Here is a 22,631-nt window from a genome sequence, read left to right as displayed (position 1 = left end):
AAACCCATTTCGGCCACTTGTACTCGCGACCTAGTTCTTTCGGTCATGACTGGGTATAATGAGGTATAATATTATTTAATTGTGTGCAGTTATAATAGTGAAACAAATGTCAATTATTTTATTTAAAAAAACTTTCAGTTTCATTTCCAGCACAGAATTCTATTTAACACAGTACAGAATTTGAGATGTGCTGGAAATGACACAGTGGTGAGAATTTCCATGACTTTCAGAAAAAATTTATATAAATCTCCTATGACGTATAAACATGCACTGTTGGACGTTTCTAGAAGACACATTTAAAAAGAGTGTGCAAATGATTTAACAAGTCCTAAAAATGGCTGAAATTGAAAAGAACCACCCATACACTGGCAATCAGCTACACTGGCCTCTAGATACTGGCAGTCATCTCAGTATCAGCTATTGAAATACCCATATTACCCACTAATCGTTAAGATGATCACATCACAATCGTTAAGCTTAATCATTTTAAAACATCAAACTGGAGAATAAAGACACAGTTCTCCACTGTTGAACCAGCTAGGTGTCTATTCAGACAAATGGATAAAAAAGATAAATTAATTATTTTTTTGAGTGATATGTCATGCTCTGGTACAGCCTGAACAGAGAGCAGATAAATGTGAGAGTGGATGCCATTCAGTTGGATCTCCAGTGACGGCAGCAGATCTTACCTCTGACGTAAAGGTTAGCCGGTGCCGAGTATCTCGTTCCTGCGCTGTTTACCACCACACACTCATACTTGCCCTGGTCTGATTCCTCGCTGTTCTCGATTTGAAGTGCCCCTGAAAAAACAAAATTTTTTCACAAACCAGGCGAAAACACTCTCTCACACTCACGCACACAAACTGTTGTAAACTCACACATTAAACAGGGTCATGCTGCAAAGAGATCTGACATGTTTGTGTTCTACAAACCTAAAACAGCTAAACCACACAAACACACTTCATTGACTAACCATTGGCAGGTGCATGGTCTTTCCTGCCTTTATAAATATAGAAAGAAATGAGAAACATCTTTCACTCCATAATCCAATAAATCCTCACCAGTAATGGAAAGCAAACAGATTTATTTATTTATCGTGGTAAGTTAAAAGACTTGCATGCTAAACTGGCTATTACTGTCACTGTGTACAAGCTCAGATTTATGCTAGCCGAGATAAAGCTGTGCTCTCGGAGAATGGATCTGTCTGGCTCATGACATAATACCACCACCGCAACTATGTCAATAAAACCCCAACGCATCCATTGACGAGCATTTCTGCAAAGAAAAAGACATCGAGGTGGACTAAAACTAAAAGGTTGAAGATTTCTGCAAACGATGTGATGACTGCTCTCCGAGATAAACGCATCTCAGTTCATTAATAGATGTAGTGATTGCTGCGCCTTAAAGGTTCAAGTCAAGTTAAGCTCAATCGACAACATATTGATTACCACAAATATATTTTTCGACTTGTGCCTATTTTCTTTAAAAAGCAAAAATCTGGGTTACAGTGAGGCACTTACAATGGACGTAAATGGGGCTATTCTGTAAATGTTAAAATACTCACTGTTTAGAATTATAGCCACAAGACGTAAACAAAATGAATGTTAACATCATTTTAGTGTGATAAAATCACTTACTATCCTTTTCTGTGTAAAGTTATAATACATTTTACAACTTTATTGACATGAGGATATGATATCAACAAACGCTAAAACCGTAAAATGACTGTAAAAATTATGATTGAAACCATTTTACAGCTCAATTGATAAATGTGTTTTAATAGAAGAATTAATTAGTGCTTTTAATTAGTGCTTTTATAAAATTATGAACTTCACCTTTCTACCTATGAACCCTCCAAAACTTGGCCCCATTCAATTCCATTGTAAGTGTCTCACAGTATCCAATATTCAAAATCGAATACTTTTTTTTGTGGTAATCAACATTACACCACAGATGCTGTCGATTAAGCTTAACTTGAATTTCAACACAAATATCGTCATCTTACTATATATCCAACATGACCAGGCACAATAAGTGCTGTTTTAGTCACTGTTTTCAAAGTAAACATGCACCCTTTCTATGCAAATTACCTTCTGCAAATGTATAATAAAATGCGCCTTGTTGACAAAAGTCTGTGTTATTTTCCTGACAAAGATAATGTTGCAATTTTTAAGATGTTCGTGTACATGTTCTATTGATTATGGCAGCAGAAAATCATCGAATCCATGGGTGAATTCACTTGCAGCAGGTTTAGTGCTGTGCCAGGCATAAATGCAGTCATTTCAGTGCAAACATGAATACTTTCTATGCAAATAATGTTGCATGAATTTGATGCATCTTGTGCAAATTCACTAAACAGTTGTGCCACTTTAGCATGCGGTATTTCAACACAACAATCAGCATCTTATTATATATATCCATTACACAATATGCACTGATTTAGTGTTGTGCCGGGCATAAAATTAAGTCATTGTTATTCTTCTCAATGGAAACAAGCCTCCATTCTATACAGATGAGGTTATGCAAATAAATAATAGAATGCACCTTATTCACAAAAGTCAACGCTAGTTGCCTGGTGCAAGAATTTTGTGCTATTTTTATTTACATTCCACTATTTTTCAGTACATGTTCTATTGATCATGGCAGCAGAAATAAACAGTTATTAAACATTAGCATGTGGTATTTTAACACAAAAATCAGTTTTTATTCACTAACCACACTCAATTCAACTTGACTAAGAGCAATATGAGCTGGTTTAGCAGGCATAAATTAAACCTTTGTTATTCCTTTTAGTGCAAACACACCTCTTTTTTATGCAAATTAGGAATATTTCAGAGTGTACCTAATTCACAAAAGTCAGCGCTATTGTTATACAATGCAGACAGTGTGAGCAAATAAACAACGCTATCAGCAGATGCTATTCATACATTGTGAATTCCCAGTCTTTTCTCAAAAAGACCATATCATTGTACCACTTACCTGTCCTCAGCGTTCTAGAGTATCCAACTTTGGTATATTAAAGAATATACATAACAGTACATAATATAACATAAAAAAAAAAACAAATAAACTTAGACATTTCATTTTGACAAATAGTGATATCACTAGATTGTTAAATTATTTAGTATGGCAATGCTGTTCACTTGTAACATACATCATGCAGTCCGTGAATGATGGAAGCACATTGAGAGAAATAAAAATGTTATCAAAGTGTATTTCAGAAATACTCCTGAAATGCATTATGGGATGAGTTTAAATTTGTGCATTAAAATTTAAACATAATTGAAAGACTGTGAGTGCATGAGACCTCATTATATACTGAACATTAACCTCGCTCCACAAGTAGATTAGACAGAATATTACACTTTAAAAACACCTAATACACATTCACAAACACACAAACGTTCAAACACATATTAGATCTGTTCCAAACCCCAATTCCTTTATAATGCTGTCCAGGTAGGCAGTTCAATAGAGTTTGAAACAGAGCTATTGTTCACTTTTGCTCCAATCATAAGTTTTTTTTTTCTTTCTAGATATTTGACTGATGTTGAAAGATGCCTGGTCTGCCCTCTCAATGTCTAATCTCACTTTATCTCTCTCTTCTCTTTCCAGTTTGAAGAGGAGTGATTGCAGCTCACCCTGACATTCTCTCTGAAGAGATGTGGGAAGATCAGTTTAGAGTTACAGTAAAGTAACAAATTTTTTTTATACATCTCTCCATACGCCAGCTGCCACGTCAACGGCAAGCTTTTCTATCCCTCTGACTGGCCGTTCCGGTCTGCCTACCAAAGACTAGCCAGCTTTTTCTAAAAGCCAAGAGCAGAGAGGTGTATGGTTTACAAACTGTCATAATAAACTTTAAGCCTTTAAAGACTTTAAAAGCGGAATGTGATGTAATCAATGTGTCTCACAATTTTGAAAGCTGCACTGCTGCAGTAATTGATCAGTTAGACTGTCAGTCATCAGAATAGGCCAAACATCTTCCAATACAAAGGTCAGCTCTGACAAAAATGGTAAGCACATTTTCCACCAAAATTTTCTTTTACATTTGTTTTGGTAATTCTTGTAATACTTAATGATGTCTCTTATTAGATTCTTTATACAAAAAAAAAAATAATAATATATATATATATATATATATATATATATATATATATATATATATATAATATCTAATTAAATAATATTTTTATTACTAAATATTGTAATAAAAAGTTACTATAACACATTTAAAAATATGGCAGTGCAACAAAAACAACCATTATCTATAAATACATTGGTGTTTCATCAACTTGTGCACTTCCAAGTTGTTATATTAAGGTCACATTAAAACTGAATTGAAAACGTTTTACTAGGGATTTATCATTTTATGCACTTTTTGCTTAGATTTTACTGTTTTAACCTTATCTCAGTCCCAGACTTTCATTATTAAATGGAAATCTAAAGGTAAATATCACTTGTGAGCAGATCATTTTTATTGGGGGTCATTTCCAATCAAGCTGCAATTTTTGATAAACTAGGCAAAAAGTGTGAAACTATTATTTAATTGTGAGCATTAAAGATACATACAATTTTAGCTTTAAAAATAGCATTAGCAAGACAAAAGAGACAGTCATTTTATTTCAACAACATTTCTCTAGGCTACGGATGTAACCTTCATTCCCTGATGGAGGGAACGAGACGTTGTGTCGAAGAAGGGACACTGGGGGTCTCTCTTGAGTGCTGAATATACCTCTGATCTATGAAAAAAGGCCAATGAGAAGTTGGCAGACAGAATTTGCATGTCTCGCCCCCGGACATACGGGTATACGTCTGTTTCATTCAGGATTTTTCTGAGGAGCCGGAAGTGGCTCGGCTCAGCGATGTGGCCGGGATGACACACCGTCTCGTTCCCTCCATCAGGGAATGGAGGTTACATTCATAACCTAGACGTTCCCTGTCTGTCGCTCACTTCAACGTTGTGTCGAAGAAGCGACACTAGGGATCCAATTTAAATAACGCCATGCTCTGAACCGTGTACGTGTACTGCTGACACATGAGTGGGCATGTACTTGACGTGCCAAAACGACCAGCTATATCAGACTGCACGTACCCTTCCCCAATGACCTATAAAGTCATCGGAATCCTTATAGTTACCCTAGACAGGGGAACAAGGTGAAGCTTGCCAACCTGGGAACGGGCTGAGCCTAGCGGGCCTCTTTTCTCTTTATGTTTCTCACATAGAGTCAACGGCTAGGGCCCTTACACGCATCGGGGAAGAGGGTTTTACCAGGTTTCCTATTCTTTCAGGGGGAAAAGACCCTGCGGAGACCACACCTGCACAGAGAGGGGGGAGGTAAGACATACACCACATGGGCTTTTAAGTCACATGTGGGAGATGGCACAGTGGTAGATCCCGCCTCTTCGGAGGGAGGAGTTGCTACAGACACGGCGACCGGGGGGCAGTGGAAAGTGCCCAAGGGAGACGCGGGTCCACTCGTAAGGGGACCGTACCACGGAAAATACCCACAGGGGTGAAGTCCAAGTAGGAGCCCTGACCTGTGGAGCACCTATTCCAGTACAGGGTAGATCTGAGTACCCGCAGTGGATTAGGTTGGTGAATTCCTACGCTGAATTGCGGACCCAGAGGGATAGGGAGGAGTCATCAAGGGAGCCGAGTAAGTGGGATCAACTGGGAGAAAAAGTGCATGGTTTTACCTCAACTGAGGAAAAGGTTGCTAGGTGCAAGCAATCCACCCGGTCAGTCCATCAGTGTGTTACCGAGTTCTACTGGCTCAGACCTGAGAAAACACAGGACGAAACTGACTCTACCCTGAGATTGTAAAATCTCGTAAAGGTATCAGTTGTTGCCCAACCCGCTGCTCTGCATAAGTCTGCCAGGGAGGTGCCTTTGGCCAGTGCCCCTGAGGACGCAACACTCCTTGTTGAGTGTGCTCGGACCCGGAAGAGGGGGGGCACGGCCTGGGTGCGGTAGGCCAATGAAATGGCGTCCAACACCCAGTGGGAGAGCCTCTGTTTGGAGACAGCGTTCCCTTTCCGCTGTCCACCAAAGCAGACAAAGATCTGCTCAGAATGTCTAAAGCTCTGCGTGCGGTCAAAATAGGCAACGAAGTGGCTGGGTCTGCCTCCTCCCGGGGCAGTGCTTGCAGGTTCACTACCTGGTATCTGATGGGCGTGGTAGGAACCTTGGGCACGATGCCCGGCCGCGGTCTTAGGATCACATGTGTATCTGCCGGACCAAACTCCAGGCAAGTGTTGCTGACAGAGAACACTTGCAGGTCCCGACCCTCTTGATGGAGGTGAGCGCGATCAGCAGGGCCGTCTTTAGAAAGAGGGTCTTGAGTCCAACTGATTCTAGCGGCTCGAAGGGGGGTCTCTGAAGGCCCGAGAGGACCAATGAGAGATCCCAGGAGGGGAACAGGCTTGGCCAGTAGGGATTTAACGGGGACAGACTCCCCTCCAACCTCTCCTGCAGAAATGAGAGCATTGACCTGACTTCACACCTTTGTGGGTCTTCGGCCAGAGAACACCAATTCCCAAACAAGCACCACTTTAGGGTGTAAAGTTGCCTGGCAGAAGGGGCTCTGGCTTGGTTGATCGTGTCTACGACGGCAGGTGGTAGATCAGCTAGATCTTCCGCGTCCCATCCAAGGGCCAGACATGGAGGTTCCAGAGGTCTGGGTGCGGATGCCAGAGCGTGCCCCGTCCCTGAGAAAGAAGGTCTTTCCTCAGGGGAATTTGCCCGTTGCACACAGCGTCCCAACCCAATTTGGAGGTGTCGGTCGTGACCAAGACGCATCGGGACACCTGCTGCAAGGGGACTCCTGCCCGCAGAAAGCAGAGGTCTGTCCAGGGTTTGAATGTTTGGCGGCAGGCAGGGTGACCATCACACGGTGTGTGCAGCAGCGCCATGCTCGTCTCGGGACTCGAGTCTGGAGCCAGTGCTGAAGCGGTCTCATATGCATCAACCCCAGCGGCGCAACCACCGCAGAGGACGCCATATGCCCCAGGAGCCTCTGGAAAAGTTTTAAAGGGACCGCAGTGCCTGGCCTGAAGGTGGCAAGGCATTCCAGCACTGACTGCGTACGCTCGTTGGTGAGGCGCGCTGACATTGAGACTGAGTCTAACTCCATGCCGAGAAAGAGATGCTCTGAACCGGGGCGAGCTTGCTCTTTTCCCAGTTGACCTGAAGCCCTAAGCGGCTGAGGTGCCTGAGCACCTGGTCCCTGTGGGCACATACTAACTCTCGTGAGTTTGGCCAGGATGAGCCAGTCATTGGGGTAGTTGAGTATACGGATGCCTGCTCCTGAAGCGGGTCAAGGGCTGCCTCTGTGCCCTTCGTGGACATGCCAAAGTGGAGGACCTTGTACTGATACACCTGGCCGTCGAACATGAACCATAGAAAGGGTTGATGTCGAGGCAATATTGAGACGTGGAAGTACGCGTCCACTGCGAACCAATCTAGATGTCGGATACAAGTTAAGATGTGTTTTGAATGGGAGTTTGTGCAAAGCCCGGTTGAAAACTAGCAAATCCAAGATCGGTCGTAAGCCGCCGCCTTTCTTGGGTATGATGAAGTAAGGGCTGTAGAAACCCTTCTTCATCTCGGTTGGAGGGACAGGCTCTATCGCGTCTTTGAGTAAGAGGGTCGGTATTTCCACGTGCAGGGTTTTGGCATGTTAGGCATGTACTGCGGTGAAGCGGATGGGTTGGGAAGTGTCGGGGCAAACTGGCAAACTGAATTGTGTAACCGAGTTGGATGGTCCTGGCCAGCCAGCGTGACGGGTTGGGAAGTGAAAGCCACGCATTCAAGCTCCGTGCTAGGGGCACTAAAGGGACGAATATTTTTGAAGTACCCGGCAGGGCGGAGCAGCGGGGCGGAGCACGTCGGGAGGCGTCGGGAGGCAAAGGTGCGTCTCGAGGCTCTGGTGCTGAGAAAAGACTCCAAGCACTTACCTTGCTCTGAACACCTGGCAGGGGGTGGGTTAGTGACTGAGGAGGAGGTCCAGTGGAGGTGTCCTCTAGACTCGTCAGAACCAGCCGGTCGGGGAACAGTCGTGGGGCTGAAGGCGGGGGGTATGCGTCCAGCATGGAAAGCCGCGACCACAACGTTGCCATGGTCATGTTTTCGAGGTGAGAAAATGAACCATCCACAAATGCTTCCTCGGTGTGATCATAGCCCAGACACACGAGACAGCGCCTGTGGCCGTCTGAAGTGGTGATCATTCTACCGCATCCAGGAACTACACAGGGGCGGAAAGGCATCTTCATAAAGACGCATCCTGAAAAGGACGTTCAACGCTGCTGTGTATTGCTCTTTTAGAGGAAAATACTCTTTTAGAGAAAATCACTCTTTAACAAACACTCTTTTAGTTTGCGCTGTCGAAGCGCCCAGGGGCAAACTGCCGTGCAGAGAAGGAGAAAGCCGCTGAAATGCACCGTAGATCTAAAAGCAGATCGCTCAGAGGTAAGAGGAACAGGTGTGTGACTCGCAGCTCGCTGCATACATGACTATCGGCTCCGAAGAAAATTTCTGAATGAAACAGACATATTTACCCACCTTTATACCCGTATGTCCGGGGGCGAGACATGCAAATTCTGTCTGCCAACTTCTCATTGGCCTTTTTTCATAGATCAGAGGTACATTCGGTGCTCAAGAGAGACCCCTAGTGTCGTTTCTTCGACCCAACATCGAAGTGAGCGACAGACAGGGAACACATTACAGAATCAAAATGATTATTTTTATTTATTATTTATTTAATTTTAACATTATGGTAATGAATATTTGGGAGGAAAGTGCTTAATTGTCTTGACATCAATGTCACAATAAAAAAAATTAAAAAAATCATGGTCCTAAAAATAAATTTTACTTTCTTTATCATTTCTAGTTAGTTAGTAATTTGTTTGCTTTGGGTTAACATATGACCCAGACAAGTTTCATGAGATTCACCCATAAAGACTTTAATTGGATGTACTGTATACTGAAAATGCTAAAATAACTTATTCTTTTAATTTGGGCATTCAATAATGAGACAGACGAGCAGAGGTTTATGCACAGAGACGAGGCCGGACTGAAGACAAGGAGGAAGACAAAGACCCAGAATGGTGAAGAAACAGGGTGATGGGGGACACATTGGAGTGAACAAAGTGTATAGAGATGACATATTTGCATATTTTCTGTTTTCAGCATTCTTACCTCTGATTGGTGTACCACCTGGTGAGGTAATATGAATGCAAATAAGATTAAAGAGAACTGTTAGTGCAGAGAAAAGTGACAGAGAGAGAGAGAGAGCACATGAGATTTTATTTATTTAAGAAGTGCCATGTACAACTTCCCCATTCAGATTTGAAAAAGAAGTTTGGCTCTTCTGATACTGCTATAGGACTCATAGAATCTAAGCGAGTTTTTTCACACAAATAAAATATGTGAAATTACATTTACTGCTTTAGGTCAGAAACATTCTCTAAGCAAGCATGAGAACCCTTGTGGTCAAAAAAGCCATATGGACACATGTCCACCACAACTTCTTTGTGATACTCTTTTAGTAGAGTCAGTAGCCGGCGCATGCACCAACAATGCGCACAGACAATGACTGCATCAGCGAGTCAAGATAACATGGAAAACCGAAGTATACTCAGGTGTTAATTACTGTTACAAACTTGCAAAGCGAGATGTTACTGTAGCGCTGCCATGAAAGAAGAAAGACTAACTGTAGAATGAATGTATGAACGTTACATTTTATATAGTGCTTTTCTGACACTACACTCAAAGCACTTTACATAGTGAACTCTCCTAAACTCTCCTCAACCACCACCAGTGTGCAGCATTCACCTGGATGATGCGACGGCAGCCATAGTTCACCAGTACAGTCACCACACAACACACACCAGCGGAGAGGTGGAGATTATTAGGAGGCTGGAGATTATTAGGAGGCTATTATTGAGAAGGGCCAATGGGGGAATTTAGCCAGGACACCGGGGTTACACCCCTACTCTTTATGAGTAGTGCTCAAGGAATTTTAATGTCAGGACCTCTGTTTAAAATCTCATCCGAAGGACAGTGCCTTTTTACAGTGTAACGTCCCCGTCACTATACTGGGGCATTAGGACCCACACAGAGCGTAGGGTGAGCACCTCCTGCTGGCCTCCCTAATACCTATTCCAGTAGCAAACTTTGTTTTCCACAGGAGGTCTCCCATGCAGTACTGACCAGGCTCAACCCTGTTTTGCTTCACTGGGCAACCTGTCTTGAGCTACAGGGTGATATGCCTGCTGGATGTGTAGAAGAATACAGCTTACACTAATGAACCCTATAGCGCTCTTTGAGGTAATGTTGAGAATGCAACTCTTACAGTTGTTGCATTATGAATTGTGTTCTGTCACTGTGGCAGGGCGGAGGGCGGGGCCGGGTCGTGATCATACACACCCGGTCCCGTATTAGGCTAATTATGCCTCTGTGAGGGTTAAAGGTCGACTGCAGGGGATCGTGCGGGAGAGAGAGATAGTTTACGGACATGTCCGTCATGTGTGTGTGTTTGTGTTGTCTTTTAAGTTTACCATTAACCCTCACGGAGGCATAATTAGCCTAATACGGGACTGGGTGTGTATGATCACGACCCGGCCCCGTCCTCCGCCCTGCCACAGACACATTTTGTAACATGAAAAGGTGAAATTGTGAAGATGCTGAGTTCACGTACTTGTGTCAAGTATGTTGCTGGCCATAGGATGATACATTTTTTTAACAGCCCTCAATGTTTGAGCCAGTAATTACAATATTTCCTCTCTCTCTGCACAAGGGTCTTCTGCTATTTTTATAGAGATACACATTCTACCTCTAGCACAACTCATTTCTTTTGGATCCGACCCCAGCTGTGCTAAATGATTACAGTTGGCTGATGCAACATTGAAGAAAAGTCTAAATATCCCCAGTGATATCAGATTGATTACTTACTATCTTAATTCAATCTCAAAATGCATTGCATTGACTGACCCTTGAGTCTTGTTTTGCAGGAATAATTACTTGATTTTTAGTTTTTATGTTGTTTGGAAGGTTTCATTTTTTGTGGAGTTTGTTGGCTATGATGAAGATTATTTTCAATCTGGATTATAAACCAACTGCTCCAGCATGTGAAAACAGATGTATAGATTTGGGAGGGGGGTCAGAGACACAATGAAGCTCCTGTAAACTGTGTGGATTGTGATTTTAAAGCCATCAGCAGTTTATAGAGAGCCGGATGTACACTAGGACCCTCAGAAAGCCCATGATGTCCAAACAGAGCAAGCTCATCACAAGCGTTCTGGTGACGGGATCAGGGACTTTAAGGTTAGCCTGCTTTGTAACACAAGCATACTGAAGAATAGTAGGACTTTACTATGGCTAGAGGGAGAAAACTTTACTATGTGTTACTTTTTCCTCTATAATAGCAGTTATTGGTGAGAGCTCTCCATTCGTTAGCAGTGGAGAGACAGTCACAATCAATCCTGTCTGTGCTTAAGACTTTAAACTTCAGCTAAGCTGTGAATCCATTACTTTAGGAGAAATCAATAATCAACCGACACATCTTCATTCAAAAAGATCTACCCACCAATAATTATACATCACCTCTACCTTAAAGTTTCGCTAGAGGAAAGGGGAGAGGTGGGGTTGTGGTTACAAATCTGGCCTTGAAACCAAAAGCTTTTTTGTTCTAATACCACAAGAGTTGATTCAGGAACTACCACGATTTTGTGTTACTTAACCTCAAGTTCCACCAGGGGGATTGTCGCTATAGTACTGGTGATAAACGGGGTTGGGGAGTAACTGAATACATGTAACAGCATTACGTATTTAAAATAAAAAATATAAGTAACGGTATTCTGCTACACACTTACTATTTAAATCATTGGTAATTTAAATACAGTTACATAAAAAAATTATTTTGATTTCTGAAAAGATTCCTTTGCATTTAATTGTCATTTGTTTCATTTAATATTTAGTCCTCTCAGATAGAAAGATTGATGCGACGATTCGATCCAAAGTACATTTGAACAGCGGTGAACACTTTCTTATGATGTGTTACATTCATACGAGCAGACAGAGAAGTACATTTCAAGCAGAAAAAATAGAAATAAACCTTGTAAATTATCAGCTTTACGCTAAGCTAAAATGCTATTTTTAGCCATTATATATGCTAATGTTACCAGGCACGATCATATTTCTTTATCAAGAAAATTCACATTAGATCATAATTTCTTTTTTTCTAGTAAGAATTTTGATATTAGGGCAAAAATATTTTTTTATTGTTTTCCAACAAAATTATCTAAAAATCCTTAAAACAAGATCAATTTGAATTATCTTGTTTTAGAAACAACACTGCACAAGATATTTAGGTTTCCCTATCTGTCACTCACTCGAAGTTGTGTCGATGTAGTGACACTAGGGGTCGCTCTTGGGAGCCCCAAACACCTCTGATCTTTGAGAAAATGCCACTCCCCCGGAAATACGGGTATAAAAGGAGCTGGCTCGCAACAACTCATTCAGATTTTTTCTTCAGAGCCGAGCGGTTGTGTTCAGCGAGATAAATTCCTCTGCCGATCCATTCACCTCTTGTGCAAGCGGTTGGATTTATGGCACATTACAGTGGTTTCAGCCCCTCGTGCTCCGGTGGAGTGCAGAGAACACCCCTGGGTGCTTCAGCAGCTAAAAGATTATATTCTTCCTAATAAAAGAGTATATTTCCTACTAAAAGAGTGGCACTGACGGAGCATCTTTTTAAAGATGCCTTTCCGTCTGTGTGTATTTCCTGGTTGTGGTCGTTACCTCTCCGCTTTCGACGGCCACGATCGCTGTCTCGCGTGCTTGGGCGCTGCCCATGCAGAGACAGCGATCATGGACGGGTCATGTCCTCACTGCGAGAACATGACCATGGCAACGCTACAGTCGTGGCTTTCCTTTCTCAGAGGGAAAGCCACCCCAGCAGCTTCCCGCACCGGTCCTTCTACCTAAGGGTTTGAGGCAGCATCGGTTAGCACTGGGGGCGATTTGGGGTCTCCAATCGAGCTGCTCCGCCGGGCATCCCCTTAACCGACCTCCCATTCACCAGCACGCCCGTTTGCCCCCGTCGAACTACTGGCTCGTCTCAGGGCGAGGTCGAGGACTCATTTGGGGCTTGCGAATCGGATGAGCTCTCGATAGCAGCATCGGAGAGCGGGTTGGTTCAAGCATGTCACAACTCGCCTGCCGTCTCCTCCTCTGGAGTCAGCAGTGACTCAAGTCATTGCGAGCCACTGATATCCCGGGCAACCTCATCAGAGTGGCGGACATGCTGTTGCAGCAGGTCAGACTCAGTGGAGAGTGGAGACTCCACCCCTAGGTGTTCCAGCTGATTTGGAGTTGATTTGGTCAAGCGCAGGTAGACCTGTTTGCTTCCTGGGTATCCTCCCACTGCCCGCTCTGGTACGCCCTGGCCGAGGCTCCCCTCGGGACAGATGTGCTGGCACACAGCTGGTCCCGGGGGCTACGCAAGTATGCAAGGTCATGGAGGACGAGGAGCAGGCCCCCCTCAAACTTGGTTCTCAGACTTCATACTCCTCCCGAAAGCCCCCCACCAAGCGAATTCCCCAGAGGAGAGATCTCCTCTCTCAAGGATGGGGCACCATCTAGCACCCGCGACCAGACCTTTGGAATATCCACATCTGGCCCTTGGATGGGATACGGAAGACCTAAGTGGCCTACCAACCGTGGTGGTAGACACGATCACTCAGGCTAGGGCCCCCTCTACGAGGCGTCTGTATGCCTCGAAGTGGCATCTGTTCGCTAAGTGGTGTTCTTCCCGACACAAAGACCCCCAGAGATGCACAGTCAGATCGGTGCTTTCCTTCCTGCAGGAGAGGCTGGGGGGGGGTGGGGGGGCTGTCCCCCTTCCACCTTGAAGGGGGGGGCTGTCCCCCTTCCACCTTGAAGGTGTATGTGGCCGCTATAGCGGCGCACCATGATGCAGTTGATGGTAAGTCTCTCGGGAAGCATGACCTGATCATCAGGTTCCTTAGGAGGCACGAGGAGGCTGAATCCTCCTAAACTGCGCCTCATTCTCTCATGGGATCTCTCCGTGGTCCTATGGGGCCTGAAGACCACCCTCCTGACTGCGCTCACGTCCATCAAGAGGGTAGGGGACCTACAGTCATGCTCTGTCAGAGACACGTGCCTGGAGTTCAGTCCAGAATACTCTCACGTGGTCCTGAGACCCCGATCGGGCAATGTGCCCATTCCCACGACCCCGTTTCGGCATCAGGTGGTGAAGCTGCAAGTGCTAACCCAGGAGGAGACAGACCCAGCCTTGTCATTGCTGTGTCCATTGCGCACTTTGCACATCTATTTGGATCTGCTTTGGAGCACAGCGGAAAGGAAGCGCAAAGTGCCTTTCCCCTCCTCGAGGGGGAGACGTGCACTTTTTACCCCCCAGCCATGTTCACGAGATCATGGACCCTGGATGTCTTTCCTCCATAGCCCTGTGGCAGGCGAATTTGTGTAGAAATTCGATGACGGGCCAGTATGTGTGCTAAATAAGCCTGTATGTAACCCCGTAAGATGTATCTTCCATGAAATGGTTTCCTCGCTGGTAAACATGTGTCTTCCTTGGGCAGAGTCCCCTCTGCCACCTGTTGCAGTGTTTGTAGAGCTTCTCCCCTTCTGGATAGGACCTACCATGGGGACTTCCCCACATGCGACACTGCTGACAGATCTTGGTAAGAACATGTGACATATTTCCACACAATCCACTCCCCATTGGGCAGGGTGTGGTCTCCACTGTGTTTTCCCCTTGGGAAGGGACACCTCCCCGATGCGTACACTTATGGCCCCCAGCTAAATGATTTCCACTCCTGTGGATGCCGGTCCACATTTTTTGGCCAGTCGACGAGGTACGGGGGACCGTACGACACTCTTAGGAACGTTGTGGATGGTTATGTGATGGCCAGGTGCCCTGGCTGTGAGGCACATAATGGTTTGCCCTTCTGCACCGCCAGTCCACGTAACACAGTTCAGCTAGTTGTGGCATTTCATATAGGGACCCCTAGTGTCACTACATCGACACAACGTCGAGTGAGTGACAGATAGGGAATGTCCTGGTTACTTTCGGAACCTCAATTCCCTGATGGCGGGAACAAGACTGTGTGTCCCTCCTGCCATAATGCTGAACTACCCGTTGAAATGGCCGGAACCCTGTCTCGGCTCCTCAGCACAAAACCTGAATGAGTGATTGTGAGCCAGCTCCTTTTATATCCATATGTCCGGGGGAGTGACATGCAAATTACCCTTTCTCAAAGATCAGAGGTGTTTGGGGCTCCCAAGAGTGACCCCTAGTGTCACTACATCGCCACACATGTCTTGTTCCCTCCATCAGGGAACAGAGGTTACGAAAGTAACCAAGACGTTTTCAGAGAATGCATTTTTAACATGTGAATTTTGTCTTGGAAAATTTATTTTGGCAAAGTTGTTCTAGTCAAAACAAGTGAAAAAATCTACCAGTGCTGAAGAAGTAATCCAAAGTATTTAGAATACCTTACTGACCTTGAGTAATCTAATGGAATACGTTACACATTACATTTTACAGCATGTATTCTGTAATCTGTAGTGGAATACATTTCAAAAGTAACCCTCCCAACCCTGGTTATAAATATATGGCTGGTTGGGATATGTCAACACCACCACCATCTTTGAATGGTCAACAAGGAGACCTGTTTAAATATAAGTCAATGGAGGAAATTCCTCAGGGTGTGTGGAAACAGTTCATAATAATACATTGACTGCCTTGCTGCTTCTCTTCAATATGCTTGTCATGATAGAGTAATTTGTATAGAATTTTATTTGCCGTTTGCTTCCAAAAACAACTGTGGTAACACTTTATAATAACTACACTGTATAAAGATTTTGTAAAGCTTTAGTTTATGTTAATTAATAATTTATAAATTATTGTTTCTACATTATTAATACATTAATAAGCTACACATAAATAGTATGTTATTTGTTTCTATTCACCTTAGCAAATTATTTAATATTGTTTAATAAGTTAATATATAGGCAGTTGGATTTTTTTTATCATTAGTAAACAACTGGTTAATCAATCCTAACTGATGTATTTTAGTTGATACAAACCAGTGGTAAAGAAGTGTTTATGAGAACATTAAGAAAGAATACATTTATAGTTAATAAATATATTCAATATGTAATTGTGGCAGGGCGGAGGGCACGGCCGGGTCATGATTATACACACCCGGTCCCTTATCAGGCTAATTAAGACTCCGAGAGGGATAAAGGCCGATGGCAGATGGTGGTGCGACGAGAGAGAGATAGTTTACGGACAAGTTTGTCATGTGTGTTTATTTTTTGTTTAAGTTTATAATTAAAATATTATTTATATTATCAAGCCGGTTCTCGCCTCCTTTCCATTGAACCGATTACACTAATGAATATAATACACATTTCTGCTTAATTAATGTATATATTTATGTTTAGGTAGACTTACTATTCAATCGATTAATGCTTAATAAAGGTCATAACAAAGCACTTACTAATGACTAGTTAAGCATTTTGCAATACCTAATCTAAAGTGAGAACTATAATTAAACATTTATTAACATGGCTCGACAGTAAGTCCAGCTGGCCCGGGGCCAGCGTGAGAGATTCGCCCTTTCAGACCAGTACTGCGTTATCACTAAATCTTCCGTTGATCTTGCAAATGTGTTGTACATGTGTCCTAGTGTGATAATTAAACCTCGGATAATTAAACCGCAGCCTGTGATTTTATTTAAGAAATATCCAGTTTGGGGGCCTGGGTAGCTCAGCGAGTATTGACGCTGACTACCAACCCTGGAGTCACGAGTTCGAATCTAGGGTGTGCTGGGTGACTCCAGCCAGGTCTCCTAAGCAACCAAATTGGCCCGTTGCTAGGGAGGGTGGAGTCACATGGTGTAACCTCCTCGTTGTCGTGATTAGCGATTCTCGCTCTAAATGGGGCACATGGTAAATTGTGCGTGGATCACGGAGAATAGCATGAGCCTCCACGTGTGGTGTCTCCGCGGTGTCATGCACAGCGAGCCACGTGATAAGATGCGCGGATTGACAGTCTCAGAAGCAGAGGCAACTCAGACGTGTCCTCCACTACCACGAGGACATACTAAGTAGTGGGAATTGGGCATTCCAAATTGGGGAGAAAAGGGGATAAAAAAATAAATATACAGTTCTCTTGTGTTGCATGCTCCAAAGTAATGGGTGAAAAGTCGTTGACCCGCTAAAACATCACATAATGACTTCTGTTATCTGTGTATTAGATTACAAAGAGCGAAACGCTCATTTAATACGAAACGTGTACACATTCCAGATTATTTAAAGAAATTGCAGCCTTATATGGTGTAATAATCAAACGTCCTCATAAGTCATGCAGACACTCCATAGTGACGTGAACGAGCAAGCATCGACCAAAACAATGATGTAACTAACAAATAGACAACGTGATTCACCGGTATCATGCTGACAGATATGGTAGCATAATTAAAATTACACAGTTATGATTGTTTTACTACAAACTTTGAGAATGTATATTATATTTGACTCTCCAGTGTTGGAACAGGGCTGAAACAAAGTGTGGATATAGGTCTGACTATGCGAGAATGCAGTTTGAAGTAATCACTTTTCTTTGCACAATACATTGACTGCATTTATATGATAGCCTATGTCCTTGTTAGCCAGATAGCCAGCATTATCAATAGCTGTTAGCTAAATTGTGGATGATGACAATAGCTGTTTATAAAATAGACTGTACTTTATAATTATGTTGACACAATTCAGTATTGATGTGATTCACCGTTCTATGATGGTTAGGATGGTGGTGTGCCCTTGCGAAACTGGCAGGTCAGTCACGAAATCCACGGCGATGTGGGACCATGGTCGTTGAGGTATGGGGAGTGGTTGAAGCAAGCCTGCTGGGGGTTGTTTAGGGGTTTTTGCCATGTTACAGGTATGGCAATCGTTCACAAATGTGGTCGTGTCGTTCAGCAGAGTTTCCCACCAGAATCGATTCCTGAGCAAGCGTACAGTTGAAGTAATACTGGGCTGTCCTGAGTTTGTGGAGGAGTGCACCCAACGAATTACCCTCTACCTCAGGCTGATTGGAACAAATGTTCGGTCGGGCAGGCATCTGGGTGGAGGTGGATCGGTTGCATGGGCCTGAGAAATTTCTGACATTATGTCCCACTGGACCGGGGCTACAATCAGAGTGGGTGAGATGATGGGTTCGGAGACAGGGTTCTGAGGCGAAGGGTCGTCTTCACATTCTTTGAGCTGGGAAGATATGAAATGGAGAAGTTGAACCGAGTGAAGAATAAAGCCCATCTGGCCTGTCTGGTATTGACTCTTTTGGCGGAGCGTAGGTATTCCAGGTTGTGGTGGTCTGTAAGAACAAGGAATGGGTGTCTAGCCCCCTCAAGCCAGTGTCGCCACTCCTCCAGAGCTGCTTTCATCGCCAGAAGTTCACGGTTGCCCACATCGTAATTCTGTTCGGCTGGTGACAGTTTGCGTGAATAGAAGGCACACGGGAACATTTTTGAAGGGCTACCCTGACGCTGAGATAGAATGGCGCCAATGCCAGTGTTGGATGCATCGACCTCCACCACGAAGGGAATGTTAGGGTCTGGATGATGCAGGATGGGAGCTGAGGTGAAGCGATCCTTTAATTGGTTGAAAGCTCGGAGTGCGTCGGTGGACCAATGGAGCTTGGTGTGCCCCTCCTTTACCCTGGCAGTGAGTGGAGTGGCAACGGTGCTGAAGTTCCTGATAAATCTTCGATAGAAGTTGGAGAACCCAAGAAAGCATTGTAGTTCCTTCACCGTGGTAGGTTGTGGCCACTTTAGAATGCGTGCACCTTGCTGTCGTCCATAGCCACCCCCTCCGGGCTGATGATGTACCCGAGGAAGGCAACTGACGTCAGATGAAACTCGCATTTCTCAGCCTTGGCATACAGTTGATGTTCGGCGAGTCGTTTCAGGACTGCTCTGACCTGTGTAATGTGTTCTTCAAGTGAGTTTGAGTAGATTAGGATATCGTCGATGTACACTATAAGACACCGCTTCAGCATGTCTCTGCAAACGTCATTAATAAAGGACAGGAACACAGAGGGGCTATTGGACAATCCGAACGGCATCACGAGGTACTCATAGAGCCCACTAGTGGTGGAGAAGGCCGTCTTCCATTCGTCCCCCTTTCGAATGCGGATTAAATTGTATGCGCAGCGCAGGTCAAGCTTAGTGTAGTTTTTGCTGCTCTCAACTGTTCCAGGGCTGCGGGAACTAAGGGTAGTGGGTTTCGAAACTTGACTGTGACGTCATTCAGGCCGTGATAGTCAATACAGGGATGGTGGGACCCATCTTTCTTGCCCACAAAAAAGAACCCGGCAGCTGCCGGTGAGGGGGACAGGTGGATGAAACCCTTAGCTAGCTCCTCCTTGATATCCGAGTTCATGGCGTGGGATTCAGGTTCTGACAGGGGAAAAACTCTGCCTCGTGGTGTCGAGGAGCCAGCTATAAGTTCGATAGCACAGTCGCTGGAGCGATGGGGCGGTAATTGTGATGCTTTGGTTTTACTGAATGCTTCACTTAAGTCAGCATATTCGGAGGGAATTAATGGGGTTTCGCCAGACTCTTTCAAGATCTTGGTAACTCCTACAGTGGTAGGAATGATGGTTTTCAGACATCTGTTCGCGCAATCAGTGCCCCATCGCATGATCTGATTATCCTGCCAGGAAATTTGTGGATTGTGCTCTTGTAGCCATGGAAGGCCAAGTATGACCGGGTTGTGAGGTGAGTGAATAATAAAAAATTTAGTTGTCTCCATGTGCAACACCCCAACCTGTAAAGTAATGTTGGTGGTGGTGTAACGCACTTGGCCGGATCCCAAGGGACGTCCATCTAATGCCGCCACTGCCAAAGGAGGATTACAGGGGATAAGAGGAATTTTGTACTGTTCGATTAGAGCTTCATCAATGAAGTTGCCTGCTGCTCCTGAGTTTATCATAGCATTGATGTTAAAACCAGTTGATAGGTGCATGAGCCTTATGGGCACTTCGAAACAGGCAGTGGATAACGTGGAGGAAATTAGCAGACTCACCCCATGACGATGTGCTTGTGAAGGACGTGTAGGGCAGTTGGCTCTCAAGTGTCCCGCTTGACCACAGTATAGGCAGAGATGATTAGAGACGCGGCGATCCCGCTCCTCCTGAGAGAGGTGCGTTCGGCCGATTTGCATGGCCTCTGATTCCTCGCTGTGTTGAAACAGCGAACTAGTGGGTTTTGACTACGGAGCTGGGCGTCTGGAACGAATGAGATTATCTATGCGAATGGCCAGCGTGATGAATTGGTCCAGCGAGATGCCCTTATCGCGACAGGCCAGCTCAGATTGGGCCTCAATGTTCAGACCCTGGCTGAAGAGGAGTTTGAGTGTGTCTTCTACCCAGACGGTTTGCGTGGCGAGAGTACGGAAAGACGGCGAGAGTACGGAAAATCTGCCGCTGTCCGGTGTAGAGTATGAACGGAAAATCATGAACTCATTAATTCTGAATGCAATGCACACATTTTTGCGAAGGGTCCTAAAACCCCCACACACTGTGACTCCCCATCTAAATCACCAGGTAGAGCCAGCGAGTCTGGGAGTTAGAATGCTTTCTTGACGTTTTTACAACCCAGAGAGCCTCTCCAGAGACACTCGTGATATCGCCATCTACACACTGAAAATCTATACACACACGTTCCTACCATTTAAAACCCAGAAATGGCTTATTTTTGGGGAAATATGTTTTATTCCCGTATGCTTGGGTATTTCTGCTGTTATATCAAACTAGTTAAGATTGTTTAGTTGTGTAGTTAAACTCTGAGGGCTTATATAAAGCGTCTAAGGGTATATATTCACTTTTAAGTGTACCAAATACAAGTTTCTTGGTATCAAATTAAACCTTACGACTCGCCCTAGCTGAATATATATATATAAGGTTACATTAAAATGTATTCTGCTATGTTTTACCATCTTTTGAGTGATTCAAACCACATCCGGACCCTGTTGTAAATTAGGCAAATGTCGAGCCTTGACAAGACAAAGGGAACCATCTCGCGCCAGAACTGAGGAGCCTCATTGGGTCATTTCTCCCAAAGGAGGTGTGACCTCCCTACCTTAAATGTCAGGATCTGGTGTGGAATCGCTCTCTTGTCCTCTTCTCTCTTGTCTCTCTTATCCGTTTGCTCTCTTGCGTTTCTTACTCCTTTTTCTCTTCTGAACCTCTTCAAGTTTTCTTCAACTTCTCTTCAAACTCTCGTCAGACATGTCTTTTGTTTTATTTGGCGTTTATCTCAGTTTTTCCTTGTCTTCGGACAAAGCTCAACACTCTACGTTTTTGGAGCAGTCCGATATCCTCCGGGTGAAAGGACTCTCTCTCAGTTTCAACCGTTACTCCTAAGATGCTTTGAACTTCCCGCGAGCGATCCACGCTCCGGAAGCACCAACAGAAATCCTCCAGCTCACGGACGCAACGAGGACATTCATGCACACAGCAAGTCTTGTTCAGCGACACAAAGGTCCATTTTGCAAGTATTATTCCATCTAAATTCAAATGCGTTAAAGTGTGTAATTCCCTTGATGGCTCTTAAGGTTTAACTGTTGTAACAAGTTTGCTATCCCTGTAATCTCTTTATTTTCCTTACTGTTTTACTTTGTTTGTTCTATGTTAAATGTTTGTTGTTAAATGTGTTCTACGTTTGTTAAGTTTGTGATATATCCTAGTTCCTTGTATTAAACCCAATTATACGCTTGATTGTCTGTGTTTGTTGGTCATAAAGCAAAGCCTCTTTAATGTGCGATCTAAAGCTACGAGCTGATATTATCAAAGTAAGTTAACGTGCTTTGATTAAGTAAGCTTATACTAAGAATAAACCTTCTGGAGAACTGATCAAGAGTATCGAGCAAAGTGGTTTGCTGGACGAACTGGTTGGTTGCGGTATGGGTTAATTCCATTAAGGTGTTCTGAAAATTAATACAGCCTGTCTGCATATGATGTATATTCCTAATTAATTATAATTCGTTGTGTTTAATTATCTATATATATATCTGAAGCAGACTTTTGGGCTATATAACCCCTGTTTTGGGGCAATTTAGAATGTATTGTTATCTAGTTCAAACCGTATGATTAATCATTGATTAAAATCATTAATATTAATTGTACATTTCCCAAACCTGAACCAAGAAACCCTACACCGGTTTCCTTGTCAGAGTGTGAGCAAATGTTCACCGGCGCTCTTACCACATTCAGGATGATCGAACACCTCGGATAAATGCTGAATGAAGGCGTCGAATGTAACTCGGTGTAAACCCTGATTGGTCCAAACAGCGGTAGCCCATTCCAGTGCTCTTCTCGTGAGCAAGGAGCACACGAAGAGGATTTTACTCTCGTCAGAGGGGTAGTAAGCAGGTTGTTGGTTTAGGAAGATCGAACATTGCATCACAAAACCTTTATATTTAGAGGGAGTACCGTCAAACTTCTCAGGAAAGGCTAGACGAGGGCTGGCGGCTGCACTGTAGTGAGACAGAGCGGTGGTCATCTGGCTGGGTTGAG

At 44.1% G+C, this 22,631-nt stretch overlaps 1 protein-coding gene across 4 annotated transcripts in view; it reads right to left on the bottom strand.

Moving 5' to 3' along the window:
* Positions 1 to 22,631, bottom strand: part of LOC127653876 (receptor-type tyrosine-protein phosphatase F-like) — a 440,914-nt gene that overhangs the window by 177,836 nt on the left and 240,447 nt on the right. For all 4 annotated transcript variants that reach the window (XM_052140683.1, XM_052140684.1, XM_052140685.1 and 1 more), the window contains exon 6: positions 690 to 800. In XM_052140683.1, the coding sequence (XP_051996643.1) occupies positions 690 to 800 (111 nt within the window). The remainder of the gene's footprint in view (positions 1 to 689; positions 801 to 22,631) is intronic.

The sequence above is a fragment of the Xyrauchen texanus genome, chromosome 13, assembly GCF_025860055.1.
Source record: "Xyrauchen texanus isolate HMW12.3.18 chromosome 13, RBS_HiC_50CHRs, whole genome shotgun sequence".
NCBI classification, from domain to species: Eukaryota; Metazoa; Chordata; class Actinopteri; order Cypriniformes; family Catostomidae; genus Xyrauchen; species Xyrauchen texanus.
This window is presented reverse-complemented; position numbering and strand designations above follow the sequence as displayed.